General features: G+C 40.9%; 1 protein-coding gene across 4 annotated transcripts in view; it reads right to left on the bottom strand.

Moving 5' to 3' along the window:
• CALCR (calcitonin receptor) overlaps positions 1-25,693 on the bottom strand; it is a 139,336-nt gene that overhangs the window by 24,965 nt on the left and 88,678 nt on the right. For all 4 annotated transcript variants that reach the window (XM_081931249.1, XM_081931248.1, XM_081931251.1 and 1 more), the window contains exons 6-10: positions 24,761-24,852; positions 22,156-22,282; positions 6,107-6,260; positions 2,168-2,228; positions 2,003-2,069 (exon numbers count right to left, since the gene is read on the bottom strand). In XM_081931249.1, the coding sequence (XP_081787375.1) occupies positions 2,003-2,069; positions 2,168-2,228; positions 6,107-6,260; positions 22,156-22,282; positions 24,761-24,852 (501 nt within the window). The remainder of the gene's footprint in view (positions 1-2,002; positions 2,070-2,167; positions 2,229-6,106; positions 6,261-22,155; positions 22,283-24,760; positions 24,853-25,693) is intronic.

Raw genomic sequence — 25,693 nt, 5'->3', positions numbered from 1 at the left:
TCTGAACTGTTATATTTATTGTTCATTTGGTATGCTGTTGTGAGACACTTTGGCACATTAATTTTTTTTAAAAAAATTCTATCACTTTTGGAGACTTGGGTTAGATGGTTTTGAACCTTGTGTCTGTCTTGTATTGTAGTGCTGATTTTATGTCTGTGTTCTGTTATTGACATCTTACTATTACAGTCATACCTCAGGTTACAGATGCTTCAGGTTGCGTTTTTTCAGGTTACGAACCGCCGAAACCCGGAAGTACCAGAACGAGTTACTTCCGGGTTTCGGCAGTCGCGTATGCGCAGAAGTGCCGAATCAAAACCCGTGCGTGCGCAGACGCGCCGCTCCAGGTTGCGAACGTTCCGGGTTGTGAACGTGCATCCCACACGGATCGTGTTCACAACCCAAGCGTCCACTGTACTTCTATTTTGTTATGTGATCCTTAATGATGTGGTTTATTTATTCTTATGTTAAATTTCTTTAAGGTTATTTTGATGTAATGAAAAACGGCATACAAACACATTAAATAGAGTTGTTCACACAGGGCCTTATTCCCTAAATTTCAGAAGGAAAACTTCTGGGTTCCTGAGGGCAGCCAATATGCTACTTGAAGCAGCAACAAAGCTTTCTCCCTCTTCTAGTTATGAAAAAAAAAAGGGGGGGAGGAAATAACAATTTCATCTTTAAACGTAAGAGATCCACTCCCAACTGGAAGTTCCTTAGTTTCTCCCTGCCTCCTGAATATTAATCCAGTCTCTGAGATGACTTTTGCATCATTTGAAAGGACCAAAAACCACTGGGCTAAAATATGTTGGCCTAATGCTATAGATATATAGATATATAACCACATAATCAATACAATCATGTTGCTGAAACCATGTCTGGCATACTGAGAAGCTCCCTGCTGCCACCCGTGATTTCCAGGTATCTGGAGTCAACCAGGAACTACAAATATCCCAAAATAATGAGTCAGCTCCTTCAAAAGATCACACGGAGCCAATTAACAAGAAAACAAAGACGTATCAAGCTGCAAGGATAATAAAAGGAGCTGAAGGAAGAACACATAAGAAAAAGCTGAGAAAAATGTGTGCCGTATTTTTCGCCCTATAGGATGCACTTTTCCCCCTCCAAAAATGAAGGGGAAATGTGTGTGCGTCCTATCGGACAAATGCAGGCTTTCGCTGAAGCCTGGAGAGTGAGAGGGGTTGGTGCACACCGACCCCTCTCACTCTCCAGGCTTCAGGAAGCTCTCTGCAAGCCATGGGAGCCCGGCGCGAAGTCGCGCAACTCTCCCACAGCTTGCAGAGCTGAGCTCAGCGCGCCCCAAGCTTTGAGCTTCGCGCAGCTCTCCGCAAGCCGTGGGAGAGCTGCGCAAAGTTGCGTAGCTCTCCCGCGGCTTGCGGAGAGCTGCCTGCATCCCGAAGCTTGGGGCGCGCTCAGTGCGGGCAGATATCCGCAAGCCTGGGGAGACCGGCGCGATTACCGTGTTACTTTAAAATTTAATTAATCTAAACTGCTATTAGCAGTGTTGGGTGCCATGCAGAAAAGGGGGGTAAAAATACTAAGTCATAACTGTAATCATTAATAATTTTTTTTTAGAAAAAATAACAGGTTGTATCTAATGTTAGTCTGATTCAGAGCAGACCAACTGAAATTAATGGCCATAGCTAATTTAGGCCTATTAATTTCAGTGGGTCGACTCTGAGTACCATTTACTTGGATTTAGATACCGTATTGGCCTGAATATAAGCCACACTTTTTTCCAGTTTCCGACTGGGAAAAGTTAAAGTGCGGCTTATATTCGTGACCTCACGCTGCCAGCAAAACAGCTCGGCTCCCCCCCCCAAAGGAACGAAGGGGCCACCAAATTTTAATTTTAAAGGTGCAACTTATTGCAGGTGCGGCTTATACCTGGGCCAATACGGTAGTAGTAGTAGTAATAATAATAATAATAGGCAAAATAATAATAATACAGTGCTCTTAATGCAGTAGCAAATGATTTTCTCACCAATAAAGCTGCCATCACAGGCCCATGAACAACATACAGCAAGTGAGTGTCCACACTAATCCAGCAGCTGGAAGGAGAGAAAAAAACATTTACTAAAAGAGCAAAATTGCTTTGTTTTTATAAAGAAATGCGAAGTAAACTATAAAGAACAAACACAATACTTACTTATCATTGAAGTATTTGGTTCTTGCCACAGCATGAATTGATGCCGGCACTAAAGGAAACCCTAGAATGGATAATTATATGCATCACATTTCAGTTTTTGTAATGCAATCTATGTCAGGCTGAAAAAACCTTATGAAAATCATAAAGAAATGTGAATTAAGGAATAACAAGCCTATCTCTCTGTGTAAAGTGCAGCAGCTATGTGATAAAGAATGTTCCCACAAGACAGCTACTACATATGAAGGCCTTAAAGTGTGAGGAACCTGCAGCTTTCCAGATCCTGTTAGTTCTTACTAAAGGAGAGAGGCACAGCAAGAGACTTCCCCCAAAGAATCCTGGGAAATGTGGTTTACCATGCTACAATTCCCAGCACACTATAGTTCCCAGCATTGTTTGTGCTTTAAATGTATGTTGTGCATGCAGCCATGGTAACATGACCACTGACTGTAAATATATTTCTCACTCTAGCTGTACGAAAGAACCTTTACAAGCGAGTCTTGTAATGAATATGCCTTGTCAGTGCGAGAGATGTTAGCGCTGCTGGCTGAGGCAAGCCATGGAGTTAAGGCTGACAAGCACATACATACAGTTATTTTTCCAAAGCATTTTTCTTTTAACACTGCCCTGACAAGCTTGCCCCTGTCAAATTAAGTGCAGGCTCAGGGTGTCTGAAGGAGCGAAAAGTTTTTGCACTCAAATCATTGCTCTGGTAAGCCTCCAAAAATGCTGAAATAACTAAAAATAAATAAATGTCAGGGAATTCAGTTGGAGGGACTGCTTACAGATATTGATTATACTAACATTTGGGGGTGAGGTGTAGTGGAGCATGGAATACTTTCTTTGGTTATTGATTTCCATCTGTTTTTTAAAAAATAAAACACTGCCATTTTAAAGCAAACTGCTGTCACTCATTTTAAGAGCTATTCTTTTCTATAATAATGTTCAGAGTCGTGTGCCTCTAAATACCGTATTGGCCTGAATATAAGCCTATACTCCCCCCCCCCCAATTCCGACTGTGAATAGTTAAAGTGTGGCTTATATTCGCGACCTTATGGTATGCAGCCAGGAGCATGGGGCAAACAGCGCGGCAAAGCAGCGCCCGCCCCATTCGTAGTACCCCATCCTCTCCCCCAAGGCCAGGAAGGGAGAGAGCGAGGAAGGGGAAACACAGCACAGCTCCCCCCCCCCCGCCCAGTGTGCAGCCAGGAGCAGCAAGGAATGGAGTGGCTTAAATTCAGGTATCCCCCCCATCAATTTTAAAGGTGCAGCTTATATTCAGGTGCGGCTTATATTCAGGCCAATAAAGTAGATTGCCAAAGTCTTCTACACTTTGAAAGCATGCTCCCTGCCTCAAATGTTTTCCAAGGCAAATGGCTAATGCTGCAAGTATACATGTGCTTCATAGGACTTTAGTTCTTTGAAGAAAGTGTTGCTGTTAAGGTTTTCTGCCATTCATCACAGAGCACAAAGACTATGGAATTTGCTACTGCAAGATGTAGTGATGATGTCGACCACCAACTGAGATGGCTTTAAAAGGAGATTTGACAAATTAGGGAGACAGTGCTATCAGTAGCTACTAATCATGATGGCTTCAGTTCTGAGGGTGGTCTGCCTCTGAAAAGCAGCCACTGGGGAATAGGAGAGAGGAGACTGCTGTTGGACTAATGGCCTGATTGCAGGCTTTCCATAGGCATCTGGTTGGCCACTGTGGGAATAGGATGCTGGAATAGATGGAGTTTTGGTTTGATTCAACAGGGTTCTTTGGCTTTTATTTACATGAATACAGTTGGCTTGGTCCTGCTTTGTTTTAACTAGCAAGTCAGAACAAACCACCGTCCCTGGGCTTGCATGACTCAAGAAACTCTGGTTCCTTCGAAATCGAAGGCCAAAGCTTTTAATCACCTCCTGTCATTTGTAAAGGAGGAGGAGATGGGAGCGTGTGAATCCAAGGCTGCTGCTTGCTTGTCCCCATAATGCTAAACCATGGTTTGGCATCACTTCTCAGCTGAGTCTATGCCTTCTCGTATTCTTCAGGTTTAAGCAATGAGCCCTGCTCTCTTTTTGCTGTAACTGAAAATAAATTCATCGGAACTGGCAACAGTAACTGGGCTGATTTGAGGATAAAGACAGAAAATGATTCTGAGAGTGCAATTTTATACACGTCTACTCTGAGATGAGTTGGACTTACTCCTAGGTAAGCATAAAAAGGACTGGAGTCTAATTTCACATTTCAAAAAACCACGGCCAGCGTAACTTTTTTACACTTTGTTTTTGTTAGTGTATAAACATTTCAAAACTAGAATGTGCTTTCAATAAAAAACCAATATGTAGTTGAGTTATGTGGATTTTGGGTGAAGGCTTGCAAATGATTTCAAAACTTATCCAAACATCAGCATTCTGGTATGTTAATGTCTGTGATATGTCATTACTGCTGATGATATTGGAGCGACGTTTGAAAGTTTTATGGAAACAATCTGTATTCAGATTGCTTGAATAAAAACAAGACCATTCTTCTTGCAAGCAGTTCTAATTTCAGCCTCAGACAACACTGATAACTCTTGCTTTCTTGCTCCACCTGAGTGGTTTTACATCTACTGAAGTGAAATTGTAATGTGCAAAGCTGTCAGTATGACAAAGGCAAAATAGGCAATGGTTTGTCTGCCATGGAAGTATGGCAGGAATCAGTTTTGCATTTTTAACAGCTCTCCTTAATAAAATTCAGATAGTTCATTTAGTCTTCTCCCAATTAGCATTCTCATGGATATTGATTCATGTTAAAATACACGCAGGGTTGGCATATTACCACAATACAAGATTAAGCCACCAAATACAAGATTAAGCCAGCTACTGTCTCAAGGTTTTTAGTCAAATGTATCGGACCCAATGTCAAAATAAATATTTTGGGCATACTATGCAATTTGGCCCACTTACTGAGATGCACAATCTATTTGCTCTAACGTGAGAGGCCATTTTGCTAAGCTGATTCCAGTTGGTTCATGTGGGGCGTAACATGCTATGGGAGGGAGTTACTATAGCTGGAAGCTGTGGTAACCTCTAGGAGATTATTCTTCTGACAATCTGTCTAAAAAGCAATTCATCTAATGCAAAGGCTTTCCCTGAATACCACTGTTCCCACCTCAACCCATCCTAGGCACCATTTCTGGGAATAGCATGCAGGGATCATTTAAAAAGGACAAGGGAATCATTGCTCCTCATGCTTCCAACCAGGCGTGATTATTTCTCAGGGGCCCCTATATTTCTGGCCAGCTCACTGCTTCTGCACACTGAGTGATCATGGTTATAAAGTATGCAGACTGCAAGAAGAAAACCCTTCTGGAGTAAGGAAAAGAAGATAAGTTAGCAACTGCTTTATTGATAAATGGCATTTATTTGTTGGTGCAATAAAACGCAATGTATTGTTGAACTATAATCACTGCTAGGAACACTGCGATTAACAATAGACAAGACCTGGCTTTAGCATTTCCCTTCCTTTTTCTATGTGTTTATCTGTAGGTGTGTGTGTGCATTTATATATTTGTAAATATATTGTAAAATAATAATAATATTATTATATAAACAAATTAATGATTTTATGCAAGCACAAACTTTCAAACTGTAGTGTGCATAAAGGTCCTGCTTAAAGGACACAGACTTTTAAGCCCAGGTGCCTTAACTTCTAATTTCTGTGGGGGGCTTTTGTACCGGTAAATTTGTAAGTGTCTTATGTCTCCTCTTAAAACAAATATTTTTCAAAGTAGAATATCAGTACTATGTTTAATGATTCATCAGGAGCACTGCCTAATACTTAACAGAAAAAAAACACCTTGCTCCCTTCGTCACCAGCTGGTCTAGGGGCCCTCACACTTCCAGCCACTGGAAACCAGAAGACAGAAGAACAGAAGAAAGTAAAGAACAGGAAGGAGAGGAAATGCCACATACCCCAACCCAAGAGGTAATACCAGTGCAGACGCTGCTCTTCAGCAAATACTGCCACCACAATGAGAGTATGAAGATAAATGCCTTCACAAAGCATCCAGAAGTAGTTACAGCCCATCATGTATTGGTGAAAAAACTGAAGCACTTTGCAGCTTACCTGTCAGACAAACAGAAAAGCATTAAACTGTAGACAGACAACCATATGAATGCCATAGGTAAGCAAGCAAACAAAAATATCGGTGCTAAGATCCAAAAGGATTTTCCATGCCTAGTGTTTGTTGGAATCTTTCAACAGCTGCCACAGACTGTGAGCTACAAATAAATCAGATATATTGAGTACATGGACCTCCTAAATCACCAGGCATCAGGCACAATGAGCCAAAATTCCAAAAGCTACTACCAACAACTCACACTTTAGAATTCTTTTCCTTCACTCTGAAGTTCTGCAGAGCTAACAAATAAGTAGACCTAGAGGCCAGCTAAGTTCCTGGAGAGATGCTAGCTGGATCCTTCAAAGGTCACGTTAACCTGGCTTTCCTGATCCTTCCTCTTGTAATTATAAACATTAAGTGGTGCTCTGCTTCTAAAAGCTAGAATTGATTTCCAAAGTTACGTATGACTGTTTTGGAGAAATGGACTAGTTATCAAAAGGAAACTCTCATGAGACCTCAGGATTCCTGTTTAAAATATGAAGTAGGGGAAACTGAGTATGGGGGAAAGTGCATCAATAATCAGGCTCTATACATTTTGGAATAAGGCTGGATGGGCATTCTCAGCCTGAAACTTCCAAGCTGATATGAGCCATGAAAACCTACTTTTCACAAATGAAGCACTGAGACAAAAGAATTGCATGTAAGAAGAAAGCAAATATCTGCATGTTATGTACCAGCCAAAATGTAAGGTCCCTAAAGCTTCCCCAGACTGTTTTCCTAAAGCATGGGTCAATATGTTCTATGACTTGTCCTTTGTATACTGAATGAGTCTCTCAGCTGGTGTTCAAGACACCCTCTTCACGTTCTTATTGATCACAGCCTGTTGAGCATTGCGGTGACTGACAGACACACAGAGCTCTGTACATACTGCTCTTCAGTCATGATGGGACTTTATCAAACCAAAACATATCTGTCTCTCAAAACTGCCAATAAACAGCCTCTGTGAACTCGGCAGTGCCTGTCGGTAGATAACTTTAGTTTCTTCTATTTGACTGACAGCCAGCTGCTCCCAAAATCATTACAAGAGAAAATTTGGGCCTAAGAAGACATGCAATTATCTAAAAATGTGTTTGTTCATTCCATGAACCTATTGAGCACAGATTAGGGTGGCCACTTATATATCACCAAAGGGGGGGGGAGCAAAAGAGAACAAAAAGAGGGCACAAATTTGTATACAATTTATGTATGTTGGTTTAATATGTATAGAAGCAAGTTTATAAAGAATGGCTATCATTTAAACACAAATGCACGTTACCATAATGAGGAAGACCAGGTAACCTACGTGCCGTCTCAGAATGTTCACCACGGTGATATCGATTGTCAATTTCAATGCCCCTGCTCTCTCTTCTTTATATTTAAACCAGACAGTTCTTCAACTAGAAGTCATCTTCAAATAGAGGACTGTTCTTAGACAGCCCTCCATATAGGACTGTCCTCTGTAAAGGACACATGGCCACCATACACAGATGCGGAGAACCACCTGTCAAATGATTTAGGCCCCATCTCTCTCTTAATCTCTCTTTGCAATGTAAGGCAGGGGATATAGCAACATCACCTAGTGCTACTAGGAAACTTCTGGTTCTGAAAACAGTACCATGGGGCAGGCCAAATGGATGCCAGCTGGGATATGGCAAGTGGTCAAAAAGAAACAACGTAAAGTGTATATACCATATGAAGTACCCTATGCAGGTCATCTGATCTTATCAAAATGTCTGCATCTTTCTTTCTTAAAGATAATGTTTTTAGAGACACACACATCCATCCGGACACTGCATATGTAGTAAATAGAGCACTTTCACCCAAAAAGTGGCATTGAGACTCAGCAATCAACAACAGGTCGGTTCTCAATTATGGGACTCTGGGCCCTTGACTTCCTCAGGTTTTATCCAAAATCATGCCACTTGATAGCTTTCTAAGAACAGTAGCTAAGAGGACCACTGCAAAAGGTATTGAGAGCAGGTGCCCTCAGTAATTCAAGAACTGCAAAAGGCCACTTCTGATATACTTTGACGCCTTTGTCAACTTGTCCTTTGCTCTTGATAAAACAAGATTGCAAAAGAAAGCTAGCTACTGAAGCCCCAGTGTTACTTTTTCCGCATGGATAAAGCCTTTTGCAACAATAATTGAATGCAGCCATGAGAGCAGAGTTGAATGAAGCAGTGGAAATAGAGAAAGAGGGAGTTATCTGGAGGAGTCCAGCTTGTCTGAGAGGTACAGCATGTGAGCATCCCAAAGAGCTAAGGAGTTACTGCTATTTCTATTTCATCTCATTGTTCCTCCAATGGGCACAGAGTGGCATAGATGTTGCCCTCACAACAACCTAGTGAGGTGGGCTGCACCGAGGCAGACTGACTAAACTAGTAATGCAGTGAGACTGAATTTGAACCCAGATCTCTATATTCCCAATCCAACATTTTAACCACTATACAACACTGGCTTTCTCTGTGGAGTTGGGTTGTACTGCTTATTCAAAAGCATTTCCCCTGCTTCTCCTGAAGCAGGTCGTCAGAACAACGCGGTGAAGTGGATTGGGCTGAGGTACACTAAGACGTCATGCAGTGAGGCCAAATGGGGATTTGAACCCAGATCTCTACTAGATTTCTAGTCAAACACCTTAACCACTATACCAGACTGGGGGTCTCTGTAGAGTTGGGTCACATATGACTATCCTAAAGTGTCTCTTAAAGGAGATCCTATTAAATTTCTGCCGACTGGCCTGCAGCTCCATTGTAATCTGAGCCAAATCAGTTTTAAAAAAATGGGTGGAAAAAGAAGAAAATTTTCCTAAAATCTGAATTATTTCTAATCCTGGGGTTCTTTGCTTGTGGCTTAATTTACTGTTATATGTCATTCAGAAGGACTTAATCCGAATGTCCTTTAGGAAGATATGCTCTCTGCTTGTGATACAGAGTTGTTTAGATTCCATGGTGTCATCTGTTGGAGGCTGATGTATTTATTGCTGATCAGAGCTCAATGTGACGGCCTTTTCCAGTCATACGGTTCAGTGTCCAGACACTGTGAGCTTTTAGGACACTTAATTTCATTATGTTGCCCCATGTTCCTACATGTCTTCTGTATTTCCATTCTCTCGGTCACATGCAGCGATTGCAGTTTGTTTTCTGATTTAAATTCTGCATCCATCTTCTGAGTTATTTATGGCTTTCTGAGAAGCTTAGTCTCTTGATGTGTAATAGCTTTGGGAAAGCTATTAGACAGGGCATGAGGGATGCATCTGGCTAGCGCTTAGAGTCGCGTCTCATCAATTTGAAAATATATTAGAAAATATTAGAATGAAGAGTTCAGACCTAGCAATACATCAAGATGAACTGCGTTGAAAGAAATAGTGTTGAGGACATGGTAAACATCAGTCTTCACTTGCAAATATTTACGGAATTTTTCATTCATGCTGAAGTGGTTTAAAAGGAATTTCATTTTAATTAATTAGCCTCTCTCAGTCAGCCACTATGTACTAATAAGCTTCCAAGTACCTGTAGAGGCAGCCCTCAAGATCAGGCTTCCTCAACCTCAGCCCTCCAGATGTTTTGAGACTACAGTTCCCATCATCCCTGACCACTGGTCCTGCTAGCTAGGGATCATCGGAGTTGTAGGCCAAAAACATCTGGAGGGCCGAGTTTGAGGAAGATCAATAGCTAAAGGAACTCATTTCCAGTCTTCTCAGTGTCAGAGCCTGCTGCTGCTATGACTCACTCACTCACTCACTCACTCACTCACTCACTCATTCACTCATTCACTCATTCACCCACCTATATTTCAGCAGAAGATGTCTTCTTCTAACAGCCCAGAGGAACAAGGAAGTTGCAATGAAGATATGCTGCAATTATACAGGGTGTGTCTTTTAAAAGAGGCCCCGTGGAACATGTGTACTCTGTATCCATGGGGTCTCTCTTAAAGGACTCGCCCTGTACATCCTACATAAACCCTGTGAGTTGTTGAATTGCGTATAAGCATTTAGGGTGAGATGTAGTAGCTGCTGCATCATTGCTATTCAGCAAAAGGGAGTGATGTGAGCAGAGCCAGGACTTCATGGTGGGCTAGGCAGTATAGCTTAGTGGTGCTCCAAGATCAGGGGTGGCCCACCCGTGAGGCAAGGTGGGGCAGCAGCCTCGGGTGGCAGGATCCACAGGGGCAGCAAATCCCAAGGTAGCTATTTATTCCTCCCTTGTTACTGATGTAGATCTTCACTTACCCTTCTTCCCTAGCAGGAAGGGAGGTACCATTTTGTGGCTCGCCACAAGTGCCAAAATGTCTTGGGCCAGCCCTGTCCTAGATGCCTTCCAACCACCACCACTGGGTGCAGTATAATGTTATTATGCGGCTCTAGGGATGTGAAGAAGTGTCTAAGTGGTAAACTTAGAGGAATCAAGTGTAGGAAAAGCAGAATCCTGAATGAATTTTGCTTGGCACAGAGCCAATCCAGCACTACTTATGTATCTAGTATGCCGAAAAACAACATGACAAGATGCACTGGTTCCCTGCAAATCCACTTAAGTCTATAAACGTTACTTCTGTGTTCCAATGGGTTTTGGGACTTGTCTGCACTATGCAGCAAAGTGAGGTGGAAATGCAGTGGAAAAGTTTTAAGGTGGTAGAATGGACTGTATTTATTTCAATTTATGGACGGAGAATCACTTTTTAAAAAGGGGAAAAAAGAATGCTCCATTACTCTAACAAGACACTCTACAATCAGAAAACTAATGCGGCAGGAAATAAGCTGGGACAGAACCTTTTCCCTTGTCATGCTAGTTCTTAACTGGATGAAGCTTGTTATATGGGAGAGCAATAACAAACAAAGAAAGGCAATCCCCCACAGTCAGACTATTCTGCTATGCCAGAAATCTCACTTCGTTCTACTGCGTATGTAGACCAGGCTAGAAATCACAGGTAAGCTGCAAAGAGCTGTTACATGAGACATCTGTTAGAGCCCTCAACATTCACATGCCCCTGTCTCAAAATTCAACAGTGCTAAAGTTCTAGTAAATCATAGAATCATAGAGAAGTGGAGTTGGAAGGGACCAGGAGGGTCATCTAAGTCCAACCCCCTGCAATGCAGGAATATTTTTCCCAATGTGGGGTTCAAACACACATCCCTGAGATTAAGAGCCTCATGCTCTAGCAACTGAGCTATGTTGATGGACAACTGCTGAAAAATTTGCTCCGCTGTCTGTTAGTATTGAAAATGGCTCATCATTTTATTACATTTGTCATTTGATTTCAGATCATAAGACATCAGGAGATTTTCCGCAGACAATATAATTCAGTCTTAAATGAGTTTGCGTTGGGTTTGGATCGCTAAGCTCCCTCTGCTTATTAGATCAGCGCTCTAGGACAGCATGCTTAAATTCCAAGTGTCCATAGATTCTAATAAATAAGCAACAGACCTTTTCCAAAATAACACAAGGCTCAACAGTGCAGCTTTAAATCAGTTTTCTGTCAGAACGTATTATACCCATCATTACCTGTTTTCAGATTTTGAGCTGTTCACTAAAACCTATTTCAGTTAGCAAAGTGTAAGTTGAGGACTCCTCCCAAGAGTGATGATTTCATTTACTTTTTATCCATGTTAAACACCTCCAACCCCCCCCCCCAGTGGTCGCATCCACACCATACATTTAAAGCACATGGCTTCCCCCAAAGAATCCTGGGATCTGTAGTTTACCCACCACAGAGCTGTAATTTCCAGCAGCACCAACAAACTACAGTTCCCAGGATTCTTGGAGGCAAGTCATATGCTTTAAATATATGGTATGGATGTGACCAGTGTGTCGCGGGTCTTTACAGCCATTCACAACATTATCCAAAAAGCTACAGGCCGAATTAGAATAGTACATGCCTATGCAATCTACATCGTAAGAACACAAGAGCCCTGTCTTGGACAGATTCCTCTCACCCCTACTTAAAAGTTCTGCGCCTTCTATGTAGTCAGGGTTCTATAATGCCTGAAGAGGGCAAAATAATTTGTCTATAAAAGGTGATGATTCGATTCCTGAGATCAGAGAGGTTTTCCTCTGTGTTTGGGTACAAATGGACACCATTTTGAATCAAGGGGGCTGGCTAAACCTTTCAAAACTGCTTGATCTTTAACCACTGATTTAAAAAATGTGCTGATTTTTTGGATTCTTAGAATTCCCAAGCAGCACTGTACGAGGCTACTAGTTTTTAACATTATCAACTGGATCCTCTTGCTATAGATGACCAGTACTTCTTATTCTAACGACAAGAAGCAGAAATCATATCCAGCAGTTATCAGCACCCAAGGCTGATGAAAAGGAGAGTTTAGTATGTCAACACAGTACAGAAATGGTGGATCAGTGTCAAAATCTATTTTAACAGTTACTACACTCCAAACAACACTCCCCCCCAAGAGACTCAGTCTCCACAAAACATTAATGGTAATCGCTATATTTTTTGGGTGAATGTTCAAAACTGGATAAGATTCCAGAAGGCTACTTTGAACGATGTTCCCTTAGCATACAAGCCTAATGGAAGAGGGAAATTAAGTCCAATGCAAATGGAGAGACTAATGATGATAAATTGGAAGAAAATACCTTCTCCATCAAGATGCCAGAAGAAACACAATGGCAAACACTATAGAAGCCAGGTCAGTCTGCCCTTGCCTTATTAAGCGTGCTGATCTTTAAAACACTGATCACATATTGTGCTTACTGACAGAGCTTAAATGTAGATTTACAGATTCCTGAAATCCACTTAAGCTTCTAGGTTTCTGCCTGCCAGATTGTTTCCTAAATTCTGTGACTCATTTAGTGACAGCAGATGAACAGCAAAGATCTTATCGCCATGCAGAGCTGCTGGTAATATGGAGGAAATAAGAGAGATTCCTATAGCAGAAGGAGGGCAGATCCCTGGTGGGGTGGGTTACTCAATCAGTTTTCTGCTGGCTATTGTCTTCTCTACTACCATGGTTACTAGCCATTACAACTATGTTCTGCCTCCATGGTTGGAGACTATAATGCTTCTGAACACCAGCTGCTGGAAGCCACTGAAAGGACCAATGGTCTTGTGCTCAGGTTCTGCTTGTGGTTGGCCACTGTTAGAAAAAGGATGCTGGACTACATGGGCCATTGGCCTGATCCAGCAAGTTCTTCTTATTTTCTCACAATAACCCTCCTCAAGTAAAGATATGGGGTTCTGTGTCTTTCTTCTTGGAGGGTAGTAGTGGAAGGAAACAGCTTGGGTGATTCTGAGGGTGGGGGAAGAGTTGGCTGGCAAAAGTAAGTAATGTTCTTTTCAGACACCCATCCTGTGCTCCTGACTGCAATCTCCACTAGCTGCTTTTCATTTAAAAAGGAGAGGAAATCTATAAGGCAGGACATGTAATGTGTAATTTGACCTTTGACTTTCACCACTGTGTTGTAGTAGGTAGACTCCCAGCGGTAACTTAATGGTAAGTCGCTTTCTCCAGTTTACCCCACAGAGTTATTGTGAGGTTAGAATGGGATAACGTCATGTGTGCCACCCTGAATGGGATAAAATTTTATAAATTGATGCTGCTATTATTCATTCATTCATTCATTCATTAGTTACACAAAAAACACCTAATACAGCCCAGTAACAAACAGTTAAATGTGTGTATGTGTGTGTGAAAGAGAGACTCAGCCTAACCTCTAAAAATAATTATCACAAGCATCAGAACCACTCCCCACTCCAAGCACCGTCAACACAATCACCACTAAAACTGATCAGACTACTTCTACCTGTGGGTGAACTTGGAGGAAGGCCTCTGAAGATGACATTAGAACCATACAGGCTCATACAGGAAGAGAGGTATTGGGGTCTTGAGCCATGTAAGGCCTATCAGTTAAAACCAGCACTTTGAATTGGGCCAAGAAAATGATCAGAAACCAATGCAGGTGGACGCTCAGACTGTCTCATCCCTCTTAGCCTTCTGACCACAGTATTCTGCCACAGCTGCAGTTTCTGAACCGTTCTAAAGGCAGTTCCATGTAAAATGCATTGTAGCAATTTGTGGGTTTCCTGGAACACAAGACCACCGAAGACTTGTTATCCACACCCAAGTAGGGGCATAGCCGGGTGCCAACCTAAGCTGGAGCAATGAATCTAAGAGCTCCTCACTACCACAAGATATGGCAGTATGAAGATTGAACCAAGAGGAAGAGGAAACAAAGCGAAGAGGAATGAGGGGAAAGTAGGAGTAGAAAATCTAATAACTGTTTGCAGTTTTGTCAGTCTGATTCTTTGCCCAGCAGAGAAGTTAAGACCCCATCCCCTGGATTCCTATATGGCCAGGCAGATGTCATTCACAAGAGGTGAGGGTTGCGACCAGCTATTCGCTGGCAGAAATCTTATAGCAATTTTCTATACTTTAACTTCTATGTGAACACTAAATCTTTGCATTCAAATACAAGTGGATTGTGTGAAGGCTAACGAATGCTAACTGGGATATAAAAGGGACTATCTTTTAAACTTTGCCTTGCAAAGGATTCACTAAAACAGATCAAAAGTAATTGTAATTGGGGAACAGCAAATTCCTGCTGAGTCAGGCCTCATTACCAACCCGGCTTCAAATATATATATATATCCTCTATATGGATTCAAATAATGGCCTGTCGTGCTAAAAGACTCAGTGTGGCACTTTTCAAAAGAATATAAAAATATTACACTTTTTCTAATTTCACTCTGAGGGATTGTTTAACATTTCCTTTCTAATGCTACTCAAGAGAATTGATTATTATTATTATTATCATCATTGTCCATTATATCACACTTTTTAGTTGCTTTTCTTTGCAAACTGTAACCCAAAACAACCCTAATATATGCTTAACCCTTGCACTGAAATAAAGGGCAAATAGATTTCAATTCGCTTTTTCTCATTGATCTATTTCAACAGTCTTCTAGACAGTTTTAGGTTGGTTCTAGTACAGCTCAAGTTATTCTTAGCTAGGGTGTAGTGTGTATTAAATCTGCAAGTAATATCAAAAGGAGCTGGAAATGGAACCAGAGAAGCCTGGGGTAATGTTATTAGCAATGTTCTAAAAAACCTAGTAAAGTCTCATTTGCACAGCATTGCAGTAAAACAGGGGTGGAAAACCTATGGCCTTTTATTTGCTACAGGACTACAACTCCCATCATCCCTGACCACTGGCCATGGCGGCTAGGACTAGCACCCAACAACATTTGGAAGGCTACAGGGTTACCCACCCATGCCAAGGACTCAGAATAGAACTGCCAAGGTGACAAACGTTTTAGAAGATATATTTTTTTAATGTGATAGAAGCCTAAAGTGATCTGGTATATTTTATGTAATTAAAAAAAAATATGCGAGGGGCAACGTTTTTTATATTTAGCAGAAATATTACAACAAGGATGGAAAACTCAGAATTACAAAATAAAAAGGATGGCGTGTCAGATAAGATAAAGAAGTTGAAAAACTTCCCTCCAGTTAAGAGCGATAAGAGCAGTTAATTAATGCAATTCCCTTTGTAGAGAGGATGTGACAACAGAGAAGGGTATGTATAATTAGCAGAAAGTCTTGTGGGAATCCCCCCCCCCCAATTCCCGCTCTCTGGCTGAACCTAAATTCTCAGCTGGAGTCACTTTACTGCAAATGGGGACAGATCAAAATAGCTCTCAGAAGCAGTGGGAGAGTGATAAGGGTTTGCTCAGCTTATCTGACGTGCCACAGAGACAAGAGAATGCTTTTGCTGAGAACAGCATGGCTGGAGATCTTTTCTGACTTGGGGACTTTGAAGAGCAGGATGAAAATATATCTGTATGAAGCTCATCAAACAAATGAATGTGAGCAGAAGGTATATGGAAAAATAATAGTAAGAAAAAGGCTCTGATCCAGGCAACGTGAGTTGTGTCCAATGGAAAACAACGTTCCTTAAACTAGTCAGGACTAACTTTATTTTCTTCTTCACCCTAAGGCTGCTGGGCAGGTTACATAAACTAAGATCCCATAAGAAAAGAATAGTCAACAAACCATTCAACTATTTTAATAAAGGAACTAAAAACACCATTTGCAAGGTGGACAACTAAAAATGTGTTATGAATTTGGGGGTGAAAGACCGTCTAACTTTCAGATCATGCTAGTGCCTGTGATAGTTAGATTCATGCATGTAATTAAGTGTCAAAAGTCAATTAAGTCAAGACTAGCCTCCTGCATGAGGTGTTTAATTACGCTTGCTTTAAAAATTAAGTGTCAGACTACCTAGAGGTTAGAATCGAAGGAACCGTAGTATTCTAGGCACAGTGCATTTTACATTGTAATCCTAGCCAAATTAACAAGCATTAATGAAGTCAGGCAAACTTCAAAGCCCCTTTTTTTGAGAGCAGGAGAGCAGGTACTGTCTTAAAGCTCTCCACACCTAGTCGCTTAAAAGAGATGCATGGCTCCAGGCGCTCTAAGAGGAAACTGGTTTTCTAGATGCATTTCAATTGGAGTTTAGGTCCACTTTTGGCACAGAAACTGCTGTGATCACCCAGTACGACAACCTCAGTTGGGAGAGAGCTGGGGCGGGGGGAATGTGTCCCTGTTAATACTCCTCAACCTCTCAGTGGCTTTCAATACCATTGGCTATGGGCCCGTCTGGAGTGACTGTCTGAGTTGGGGGCAGGTGGCCCTGTTTTGTGGTGGAAACTTCAATGTGTGGTTCCTCTGGGTTCTATTTTACCCCCTATGCTGTTTAACATCTACATGAAGCCAGTGAGTGGGTTTATCCAGAGTTTTGGAATATGTGGTCAGCAATATGCTGGTGACACACAGCTCTACTTCTCCTTTTCATCTACAGATGAGGCAGTGGATGTGTTGGACCCTTGTCTTGTTTTGGTAATGAACTAGACAAGAGTCAACAAACTGAAGCTCAATCCAGATAAGACTCAGGCCCTGTTAGTGGGTGGTTCCCTACACCGGATAGATGGGGTTACCCACTTCCCTTAAAGGAGTGAGTATGAAATTTGAGGGCATTCCTGGATCCTCTGCTGTTGCTTGGCTCAGGTTACTGAGTGCTTTCCATCAACTTTGGCTGGTGGTCCAGTTGCACCCTTATCTGGACAGAGATAGCCACATGCACCTCGATGGGGGAAGGAGTTTACTGCTTTGGGGCTGCCACAGAGAAAGCTCTTTTACTGCCTCCCCTGCAGATGAGGGCTGCGACACTCCCCACAGATCCCTGACGGCTGTGGCACTACCAACAAGACCTCTTCCACTGATCAGGATATCCAAACTGGTACATATTTGTTCAGTGGAACAAATGGTCATGGTAGGACTTAGCTGTGGCTAGCTTGGTCTGAAAACCTTCAACAAATGCTATCAATTTCAATTACCTTTAACTTCTTTTTATCTTTCTCTGAGGAAAATCTAGGTGCACCGTGATCTATTATAGATGCCTGTCTATTTCTCAAGATAGAGTAAGGTCACATCTCAGCCCTGTCTGCTGAAGGTTTCTGCCAATAGACTGCAGGTCAGCACTATGTCAGAAATTCACACCTGAATTATTCAGGTATTTGAGGTGGCCCTGGCTGCCCTTTAGAAATTGCAACAAGCTCCTTGCAAGATGTTTGGCTTCAGCTACATCCAGTGTTGGGTTGGTGGTGGGGAGGGAGAACACCACAGTGTTTTTAAATCACTGAAGTAAAAACGCAGTTCAGACTGAGATCTCTAGTTTATTTTCATGGGCCTAGGATTCAGCCTTGCTACGAGAAAAGGGTTTTTTAAAAAAAAACTGTTCTCAAAGGCATTGTGAGGCAGTGTAACAAATGTTTCCTGCTGAATTTCAATTGGGAAAAAGTGAACATTTACCTAGTAAAAACAAACAAAAACGGAAGTACATATTTCTGTCTTTACAGCACTATCCTTTTCCTTTCTCGTCTGTGTACTCATTTCAGCTGCACCCTCAGGTAATACAGAAAAATCAATTTTGTCTTTTGTTCCATAAATTACACAGGAATTTCTCTTTGCAATTTAACAGAACAAACTGCAGTGCTTTCTCTCTGTCCTCTCATTCTCACCTCTTTGTACAAAAAACTCCATTAGAATTGAGCTACAGTGACATACTAATTGTATTTTTTTTTGTTTATACTAATTGTAATAATTGTTATCAATGTCTACCTGCCATTCCTATCGTTGTTTTATTTAATTTCTTACATTTCCATTTCTTTCCTCTAAGGAGTTCAAAGTGGTTTGTATGGTTCTCCCGATACCCATTTTATCCTCACAACAACCCTGTGAGGTAGGTTGGGCTGAAAGACTGTCCAACGCTCACTCAAGGTAATGTATATCAATTGACCAATGCATTACTGCTCTTCTTTGGCAGGGGTGGGAACAGAGAAATGATGCAGTCCATCATATTTGCCTGAAATTTATAACAAGCTCTGAGCTTTAGGCTCTTCTTTGTGGATTAACAAAGCTATGTCTCAAATTTTAAATTGATGATTACATTTTATTTGGATGGCATGCATGCCTATGGTATGGAAAGGCAATTATATATATGAGCTTCTCAAACCATATAATCAGAAAAAACCTCTATACAGTTTGGGAAAAATATAAAAAACCTATTAGAAAGAAAAACATTAACACAGAAACAAACTAGAGTACATATAGAGATCTTCTAAATCTCATTGGGGAGGAATACAAACTGAAAGAATATGAGATAAAAGCCCAAATGACAGATTGGTTAAGTTATTACCAGTTAAGGGCAAAATTTAAATTAGACAAAATATACAGTTTTTGCTGGAAAGACCTCACAGTTTGAGGATATTACGATCCAATGCCTAAATATTGTCAAAAATGTATAATTTATTACTTGAGTGGGAAACTATGGAGGAAACAGTAAAATCTACGATGATAAGTTGGGCTAGGGACGTTGGACACAATATAGATTTTATACTATGGGAACAACTGTGGAAAGTAAATATAAGATTTACGGCATGTTATACGTTAAGAGAAAAGTTTATGAAGGTGCAGCATAGGTGGTATCTGATACCCAACAGATTAGCAAAAATGTCAAAATCAATAAAAGGTAACTGTTAGAAGTGTAAAACAACAGAAGGAAGCTTCTACGACATGTGGTGGTCATGTAGCATAATTAAAAATTATTGGGAAATGATTTATACTGAACTTAAAATATGTTTTAAAAATCTTTTGTTAAAAACCCAGTAGCACTACTGTTAGGGCTAAAAACTACAGAAGTTTCCAAAAGAGAAAGCAATTTGTTTCTATATGCTACAACGGCCGGCTGTGTATTATTAGCACCAAAATGGAAAACAGATAAAGTGCCAAGAAAAGAAGACTGGCATATTAAACTGTTAGAATGTGCAGAGTTAGCAGGGATGACCACTAGAATAAGAAATCAAAACGATCTAAGATATAAAGAAGACTGGATACTATTTACAGAATATATGGAAAAGAACTATAAGCAAACAATTTACCTAGCAGGATGGTAACTTTTTCAGCAGAGTAAGACATCAATAAAGTATATAAAAGTGGTCACAATAGACAAGGTGAACTAACAAAACATGATGAAAAGAGGGGCTAAAGGGAACCATAGAAGAAGAGGAGAAGTCAATGAATGTTTTCTGATTTTTTTGTCGATTATTTAAAATCTTTGAAAGGAAAGATTTCTCTTTGTTGTATCATTTTTGTTGATGCTTTGTTGATGTGGAATGCTATCAGAAAATCAAATAAATAAAATATGGAAAAAGAACAAAGCTATGTCTTAGAAACCCAGGAAGCTACATGATATATCTAGTCAGACTATTACTCCATCTAGCCCTGTATTGTCTACTCTGATTGCAGTTGCTCTCTAGGGCAGTGGTGGAGAACCTCTAGCATGTGGGTCTCATGAGGCCTGCTAGGCCTCCATCTGCCCTACGTGGTATCAAATGTGGGATCATAAAGGGTCTGGAAACCCAGCCTTATGAGGAATGTTTGAGGGAATTGGGTATGTTTAGCCTAGTAAAGGGGAGACTGGGATGAGATACGATAGCCATCTTCAAATATCTAAAGGGCTGTCACATGGAGGATGGAGCAAGCTTGTTTTCTCCTGCTCCAGAGGGTAGAACCCAAACCAATGGATTCAAGTTATAAGAAAGCAGATTCTGACTAAACATCAAGAACTTTCTGACAGTAAGAGCTGTTTGACAATGGAATTGACTCCCAAAAGAGGTGGTGGACTTTCCTTCCTTGACAGTTTTTAAGCAGAGGTTGGGTGACCACCTGTCATGGATGCTTTAGTAGAGACTGCTGAACTTCAGGAGGTTGCAGGAGACCTTGGGGTCCCTGTATGATGATATGAGGTGCTGATTGGTGGCAGCTCCAAAGCCCTGTGCCAGGTCCCTTGTACAGCACTTTGCAAGCCTCAACAACCATGACATAATGGCATCAGCTAATTGGCAGGAGGGTGGTCTCACCAACCTGTCAAACTTCACTCACAAGTGGGTGGGAGAGTTAAAGATCTGGCCCACTGGCTGGCTCTCAGGGCAAAGTGATCCACCTCACCGCACTACCTGATCTTTTTAACTGGAGATGCCAGGGACTGATAGGAAGATGTATAAACACCCCAAAAGTAAATGAAGGTGAATGCTCAATAAATACTGGAAGCAATCTAACTGCTGTGTAAACTCTATGCAAGTAAATCAGGATGATTGCTAATAAATAGGTCATCTGGAGAAGGTCTTTTAGATTATTTTTTTTACATATATCCAGAAATAATTGCCTTCCTAAAGTGCCATTTACTGCCAGAAGCCTGACATTAGTCTCTTTATTTAGAATATTTACACCCCACTTTGCAGCCCCAAGAGGCTCCTCAAGCAATTTACAAAAGGTTCTCACAATGAAACCACATTTCACCTTGCATATCTTCAATTTTACCTGGCATATTTATCTTCTGATATCAAAAGTACTTTGATCCAACTATTTGCATAAAAATGGAAACATGGCAGTGGGAACAAATGCAAGATACTTTTAGAGAATTCTCAATGGAGGAAAATGTCTCCAAAAACATAAAACATTTTCTGTAGCTTAATACATGCAGAGATACAAATGGACCTCTAGTGAACTTAATATGAATCACTGGCCCCGTGCATTAACAAAGATGTACAAACATTTGTTGGCTTAAACTAAAGGCTTAGGAAAAATGAGACACCTAACAGCTTTATCCTATAAGGGAATGTGTCAAGCAGCAAAGGGAACTGTCTGCATAGAGCATTAAGTAGCAAATTGCCATAATAGCAGACATATGTGGCATAGATAGTGGTACCACATATCTACTCAGAAGTCCAATGGACAGAGGATTGTAGCCTAAGGCTGCAGTCCTACGCACAGTTACCTAGGAGTAAGCTGCGTTGAACTGAGTGGGACTTAAGTGGAAGCAGATAGGCATTGGATCGGGTTGTATTGAAGGTGTTCTTTCTCTTTTCTGAACCACTAAAATTCCTGCAGATGACCATAACCTTATGTGGCTCTTTTTGCAAGACAAATAAGAATATGGGCCAACACCACAGCAATCAGTCTCTCACCCATGTCCTGTACATTTCACCACCAATCAACAACATGGGGCACATCCTACGGAAAATGTACTCCATAAGGGGTGCTACAGGGACATTAGGGGTCTGTGAGGAGTTATGGAATCGGATAAATTTGATACAAGGCAGTTTTGTGGATCAGCCCAATGTTCTTTGCAACATGAAATTTCCCCCTGAACAATAATCCAGGATCTTACTTTAAAGGAAGATTCTGTGATGGCAAGACATTTGTCCTCTTAGCTTTCAGAGCCAAGAGTTCAAAACCCTCCTGTTTGTAACAGATTCACCACCTAGCAATGTAAAGGAAAGAATACTTACCGGGTCCTTTTTTACCAGGTTTCGATCAGACACTACTGCAATGAGGTGGGCGAGTGTAAACACAGAGTTAAGAACGTAAGAAAGAAACAAATTCTTGTGCAGTGTTATCCTTTGACAGCTGAGGCTCCTGAAAAATACGCACCACAAATTGTAAATTAGTGTTTGGATTCTTATGTCACTTTTTAGCAAGCACATGCTGGCAGGTTTTTTTTCTGAAGAATGCAATCTGGCAACAGGCAGTTGGAAACCCATGGCTGGCAATGAACCCATGGGAGCCAAACATTTTGCTTAAAGATGCATGCTTTCCAAATCACACTTAAAAGGACCTCTCAAACCTGCTTTCTGTCTGAGCCCTATAGGCTCAAACTGTACACTACAGGCAGAAAGGTGCCCTGATACTAAGTGGCATTTTTGTGTACATACAAATTGCAAACAGCAAATGAGGAGATGTTCTTCAGAACACTTAGATGGAAATTACATAATGCCGTAGGAATGGGTAATCAACTAAGCAAGGAATTTTAACCTGGAATTTCCCTGGATGTCTGGGAGATTTGTATTCATATTCTGCATGGTTTTTATTCCTTCTTGGATTCCACAAGAATGAGAGACTTATTTCCTGCTTGATTGTGGCCAACATAATCAAGGAAGTGACCTATTTTTCAAGATTTCCACACTCTACAGCCAAAATTTTACTTGAACTAATCACAAATTATTGTGTCATTAAATCACTAGACTCATTGACACAGAGAACAGCAGTGCTATTGTATGTTTGAACTGGCCATCAGTAGTTGGGATAGTAGAACAACCAAAAAAAGCTCCTACATGTATACTAGAATGTGGACAAAGTGATAGAATTGCTTACATTGAATTTCATCTGCTATTTTGTTGCCCATTCATCCCAGTGTGAAGAGTTCCTTCTGAAGTTCTTTACAACCTGCATTGGAAGTTGCTAGCCTAAATAATTTAGGGTACCCACCCTGTCCACCCAACTTGGCATCCTGATTGCAGATCATCCAGTACACTAAATAGAAGCTGCTGACTTCCTTCCTTTATGACCACTTAATTCTATCCTCTGTTTCCTATTTCTGTAAATAGACTATTGGGGCACATACCCATGTCCTTTCTTATTCATGCTCAGGCTATTCATTTCTGTTTCTGTAATGACTGCAGAAAGCATGAACAGGAATATGCCAGAAGTGGCTCACCAGGTGGGAGGAAATGTAACACTAGCTTCTGAGCAGGTGAATTGCAGTTGCTTACCAGAAGGTGGAGGGACAGAGGCAAGTCTGGAACGTACAAATATCCAGACTATTATTCTCACAAACTATGAAGCAAGTTTCATCAGAGGAGCAAACTCAGCAGACAAGCAGTGAACCACCTTTTAGCCCAAGGATCAAAATAAGCCCCATGTTTAGGACCGTATGCTGTTAGTGGAGGCAGTAAAACTAAAAGAATGTTGTTGTTGTTTAAGAAAACATTAAGAAAACACCATGCCTGCAACCATGGGTGAGTAGCCCCTAAACACTGCAGTGAATTTTTCCCTCCTCAAATCACTGAAATGCTCCACACAAATTAGATACCTGCAAATAGGCTAGTGAATTTGGAGGAGACATTTTTATTTAGCCCTCATTTGGAGCAGGAGAGAATTATTTAAGAATAATAAACTGAAGCACTATAACAGCATTCCATGTTGTGCATGAATGGAATGGCCGGTTGCATCGGTACGTCACACAAAACCATGGTTTAGTGAAACAGAACTGAGACTTGGGCTCATGTACTCTCCCCTCTCTTCCTCTTTTGCAGCTGGGAGGAGGATTTTGGCAGCGTTTAATTTCAGTTTCCTTGAATCTTGGCTTGTTGTGTCTTTTGGAACAAGGAATCGCAATTCATTCCAAACCAGTAAGCTTCATAACAAATTATTTCAGAATGGATTATTTTGAAACTAATCATTGTTAGGAATAAAACACGATTCCTCATCTAGGCAGCATGGCAAGCTGAGATTCAGAGAAACTGAAAAGAAACACTGTCAAAGTCCTCCTACAAGACTTGCAAGAGAAGGAGGTGTGGGGAGAAGGGGAGAGTGCAAGTTCTAGGTTCATTGTGTCTCCATTCTGCATGTGCAGTTTACAACAGGTAAGATAATTTATTTGAGCTAGGTGTATGTAACCTGGAAGGAAGTCCTACAGAGTACAGTGGGATTTACTTCCAAGTAAACATGCACAGGGTGGCGCTTTTTGAGCTAATTTATTTGAGCTAGACGTATGTAACCTGGAAGGAAGTCCTACAGAGTACAGTGGGATTTACTTCCAAGTAAACATGCACAGGGTGGCGCTGTAGATCTACTTTGGTAGGGAAAGCAGTATGCAATCCTCAGTTACACAGAATAGCACATCAGAATTTGTCTGTTTTGAATTTTTTTGCATAATTTCAGGTAGGCATGGTGCTGTACCTTCAATGAGATGGAACAAAATGGAATTTGAATAAGGTTATTTCTAGTCACTGTAGGCTGATGAGCGAATTGTTGCATTGCATGGAACTGAGGGTGACTGGTTGCTGTCGCTGAAGAAAAGAAGTCATTGAAGAAAAGAAAGAAAAGAATACTCACTTGAAATGGAAGAAGATTCCCAAGGAAATCAACAGGGAGGTTATAGACAAAGCGTGTCCTACTATAGTCATATAGTAAAGGATGAATACCATCTGAAATTTAAAGAGAAGCAACAAATGGCAATATTTTTGTTTGCTTAGACATCCTTTTGAGACATAGATATTAGACATGTATATTCTCATTTGAAAAATGCTAAAGTTGACGTTCCTCCATGTGTTGAAGATTTAAATGTACATAGATTTAGTTAAAGAGCTATAAGACCATATGTAGTCATGGGTCAGGAAGAACACGTCCCTTCATATTCATTTCTGAGCCTTATCCCATGAATTGTTATAGAATTCTATAACATTTTGGAAGGAAATGGATCAAAACGTACAAACTTTATATTACTAAAATAGACCCCTATAGTATGGTACTGATATAGCTATAAGCACGGTACGCTTTTGAAGGATGATTTGGCTCATCATCCTTCCAAAGCCAAGTGAACGGAGGAAAATGCTTCCTGCTTCACTCAAGGTACTTTGGGGGCAGTGCAGGGGGGGGGGGAGATGCCTGATAGCAACTAGGACTCTAGTCATTCTTCATATAACCACGTTGAAGCTGGAAGAATTTGTTTCAGCCACTCTCATTGAAACAAAATAATTAAAAACCACAGAGGAAACAGAAATCATTTTTCTACAAAGGGATCACTCTCTTTCTTTCTTTCTCTCTCTCTCCCCCCCCCCAAATAAATTGCAGTTGGTTTCAGATGCCTGGACTACTTTGATGCTCTACTGCACATCATTTCTATTTTATTTGTCTCTGCATTTAGGATAAATGATTGCCAGAGTTCTCACCGAGAATAGAATATCATTACTTCTTCTTACAAAGGGATACAGATTTCATTAGAATATTAAAAGCCATATTTATCAATCTAATTAGACTTTTTCACAG

The sequence above is a fragment of the Podarcis melisellensis genome (genome assembly GCF_964234715.1).
Source record: "Podarcis melisellensis genome assembly, chromosome: 12".
Lineage (NCBI taxonomy): Eukaryota > Metazoa > Chordata > Lepidosauria > Squamata > Lacertidae > Podarcis > Podarcis melisellensis.
Note: the sequence above shows the minus strand (reverse complement) of the source record. Positions and strands in the feature narration are given on the sequence as shown.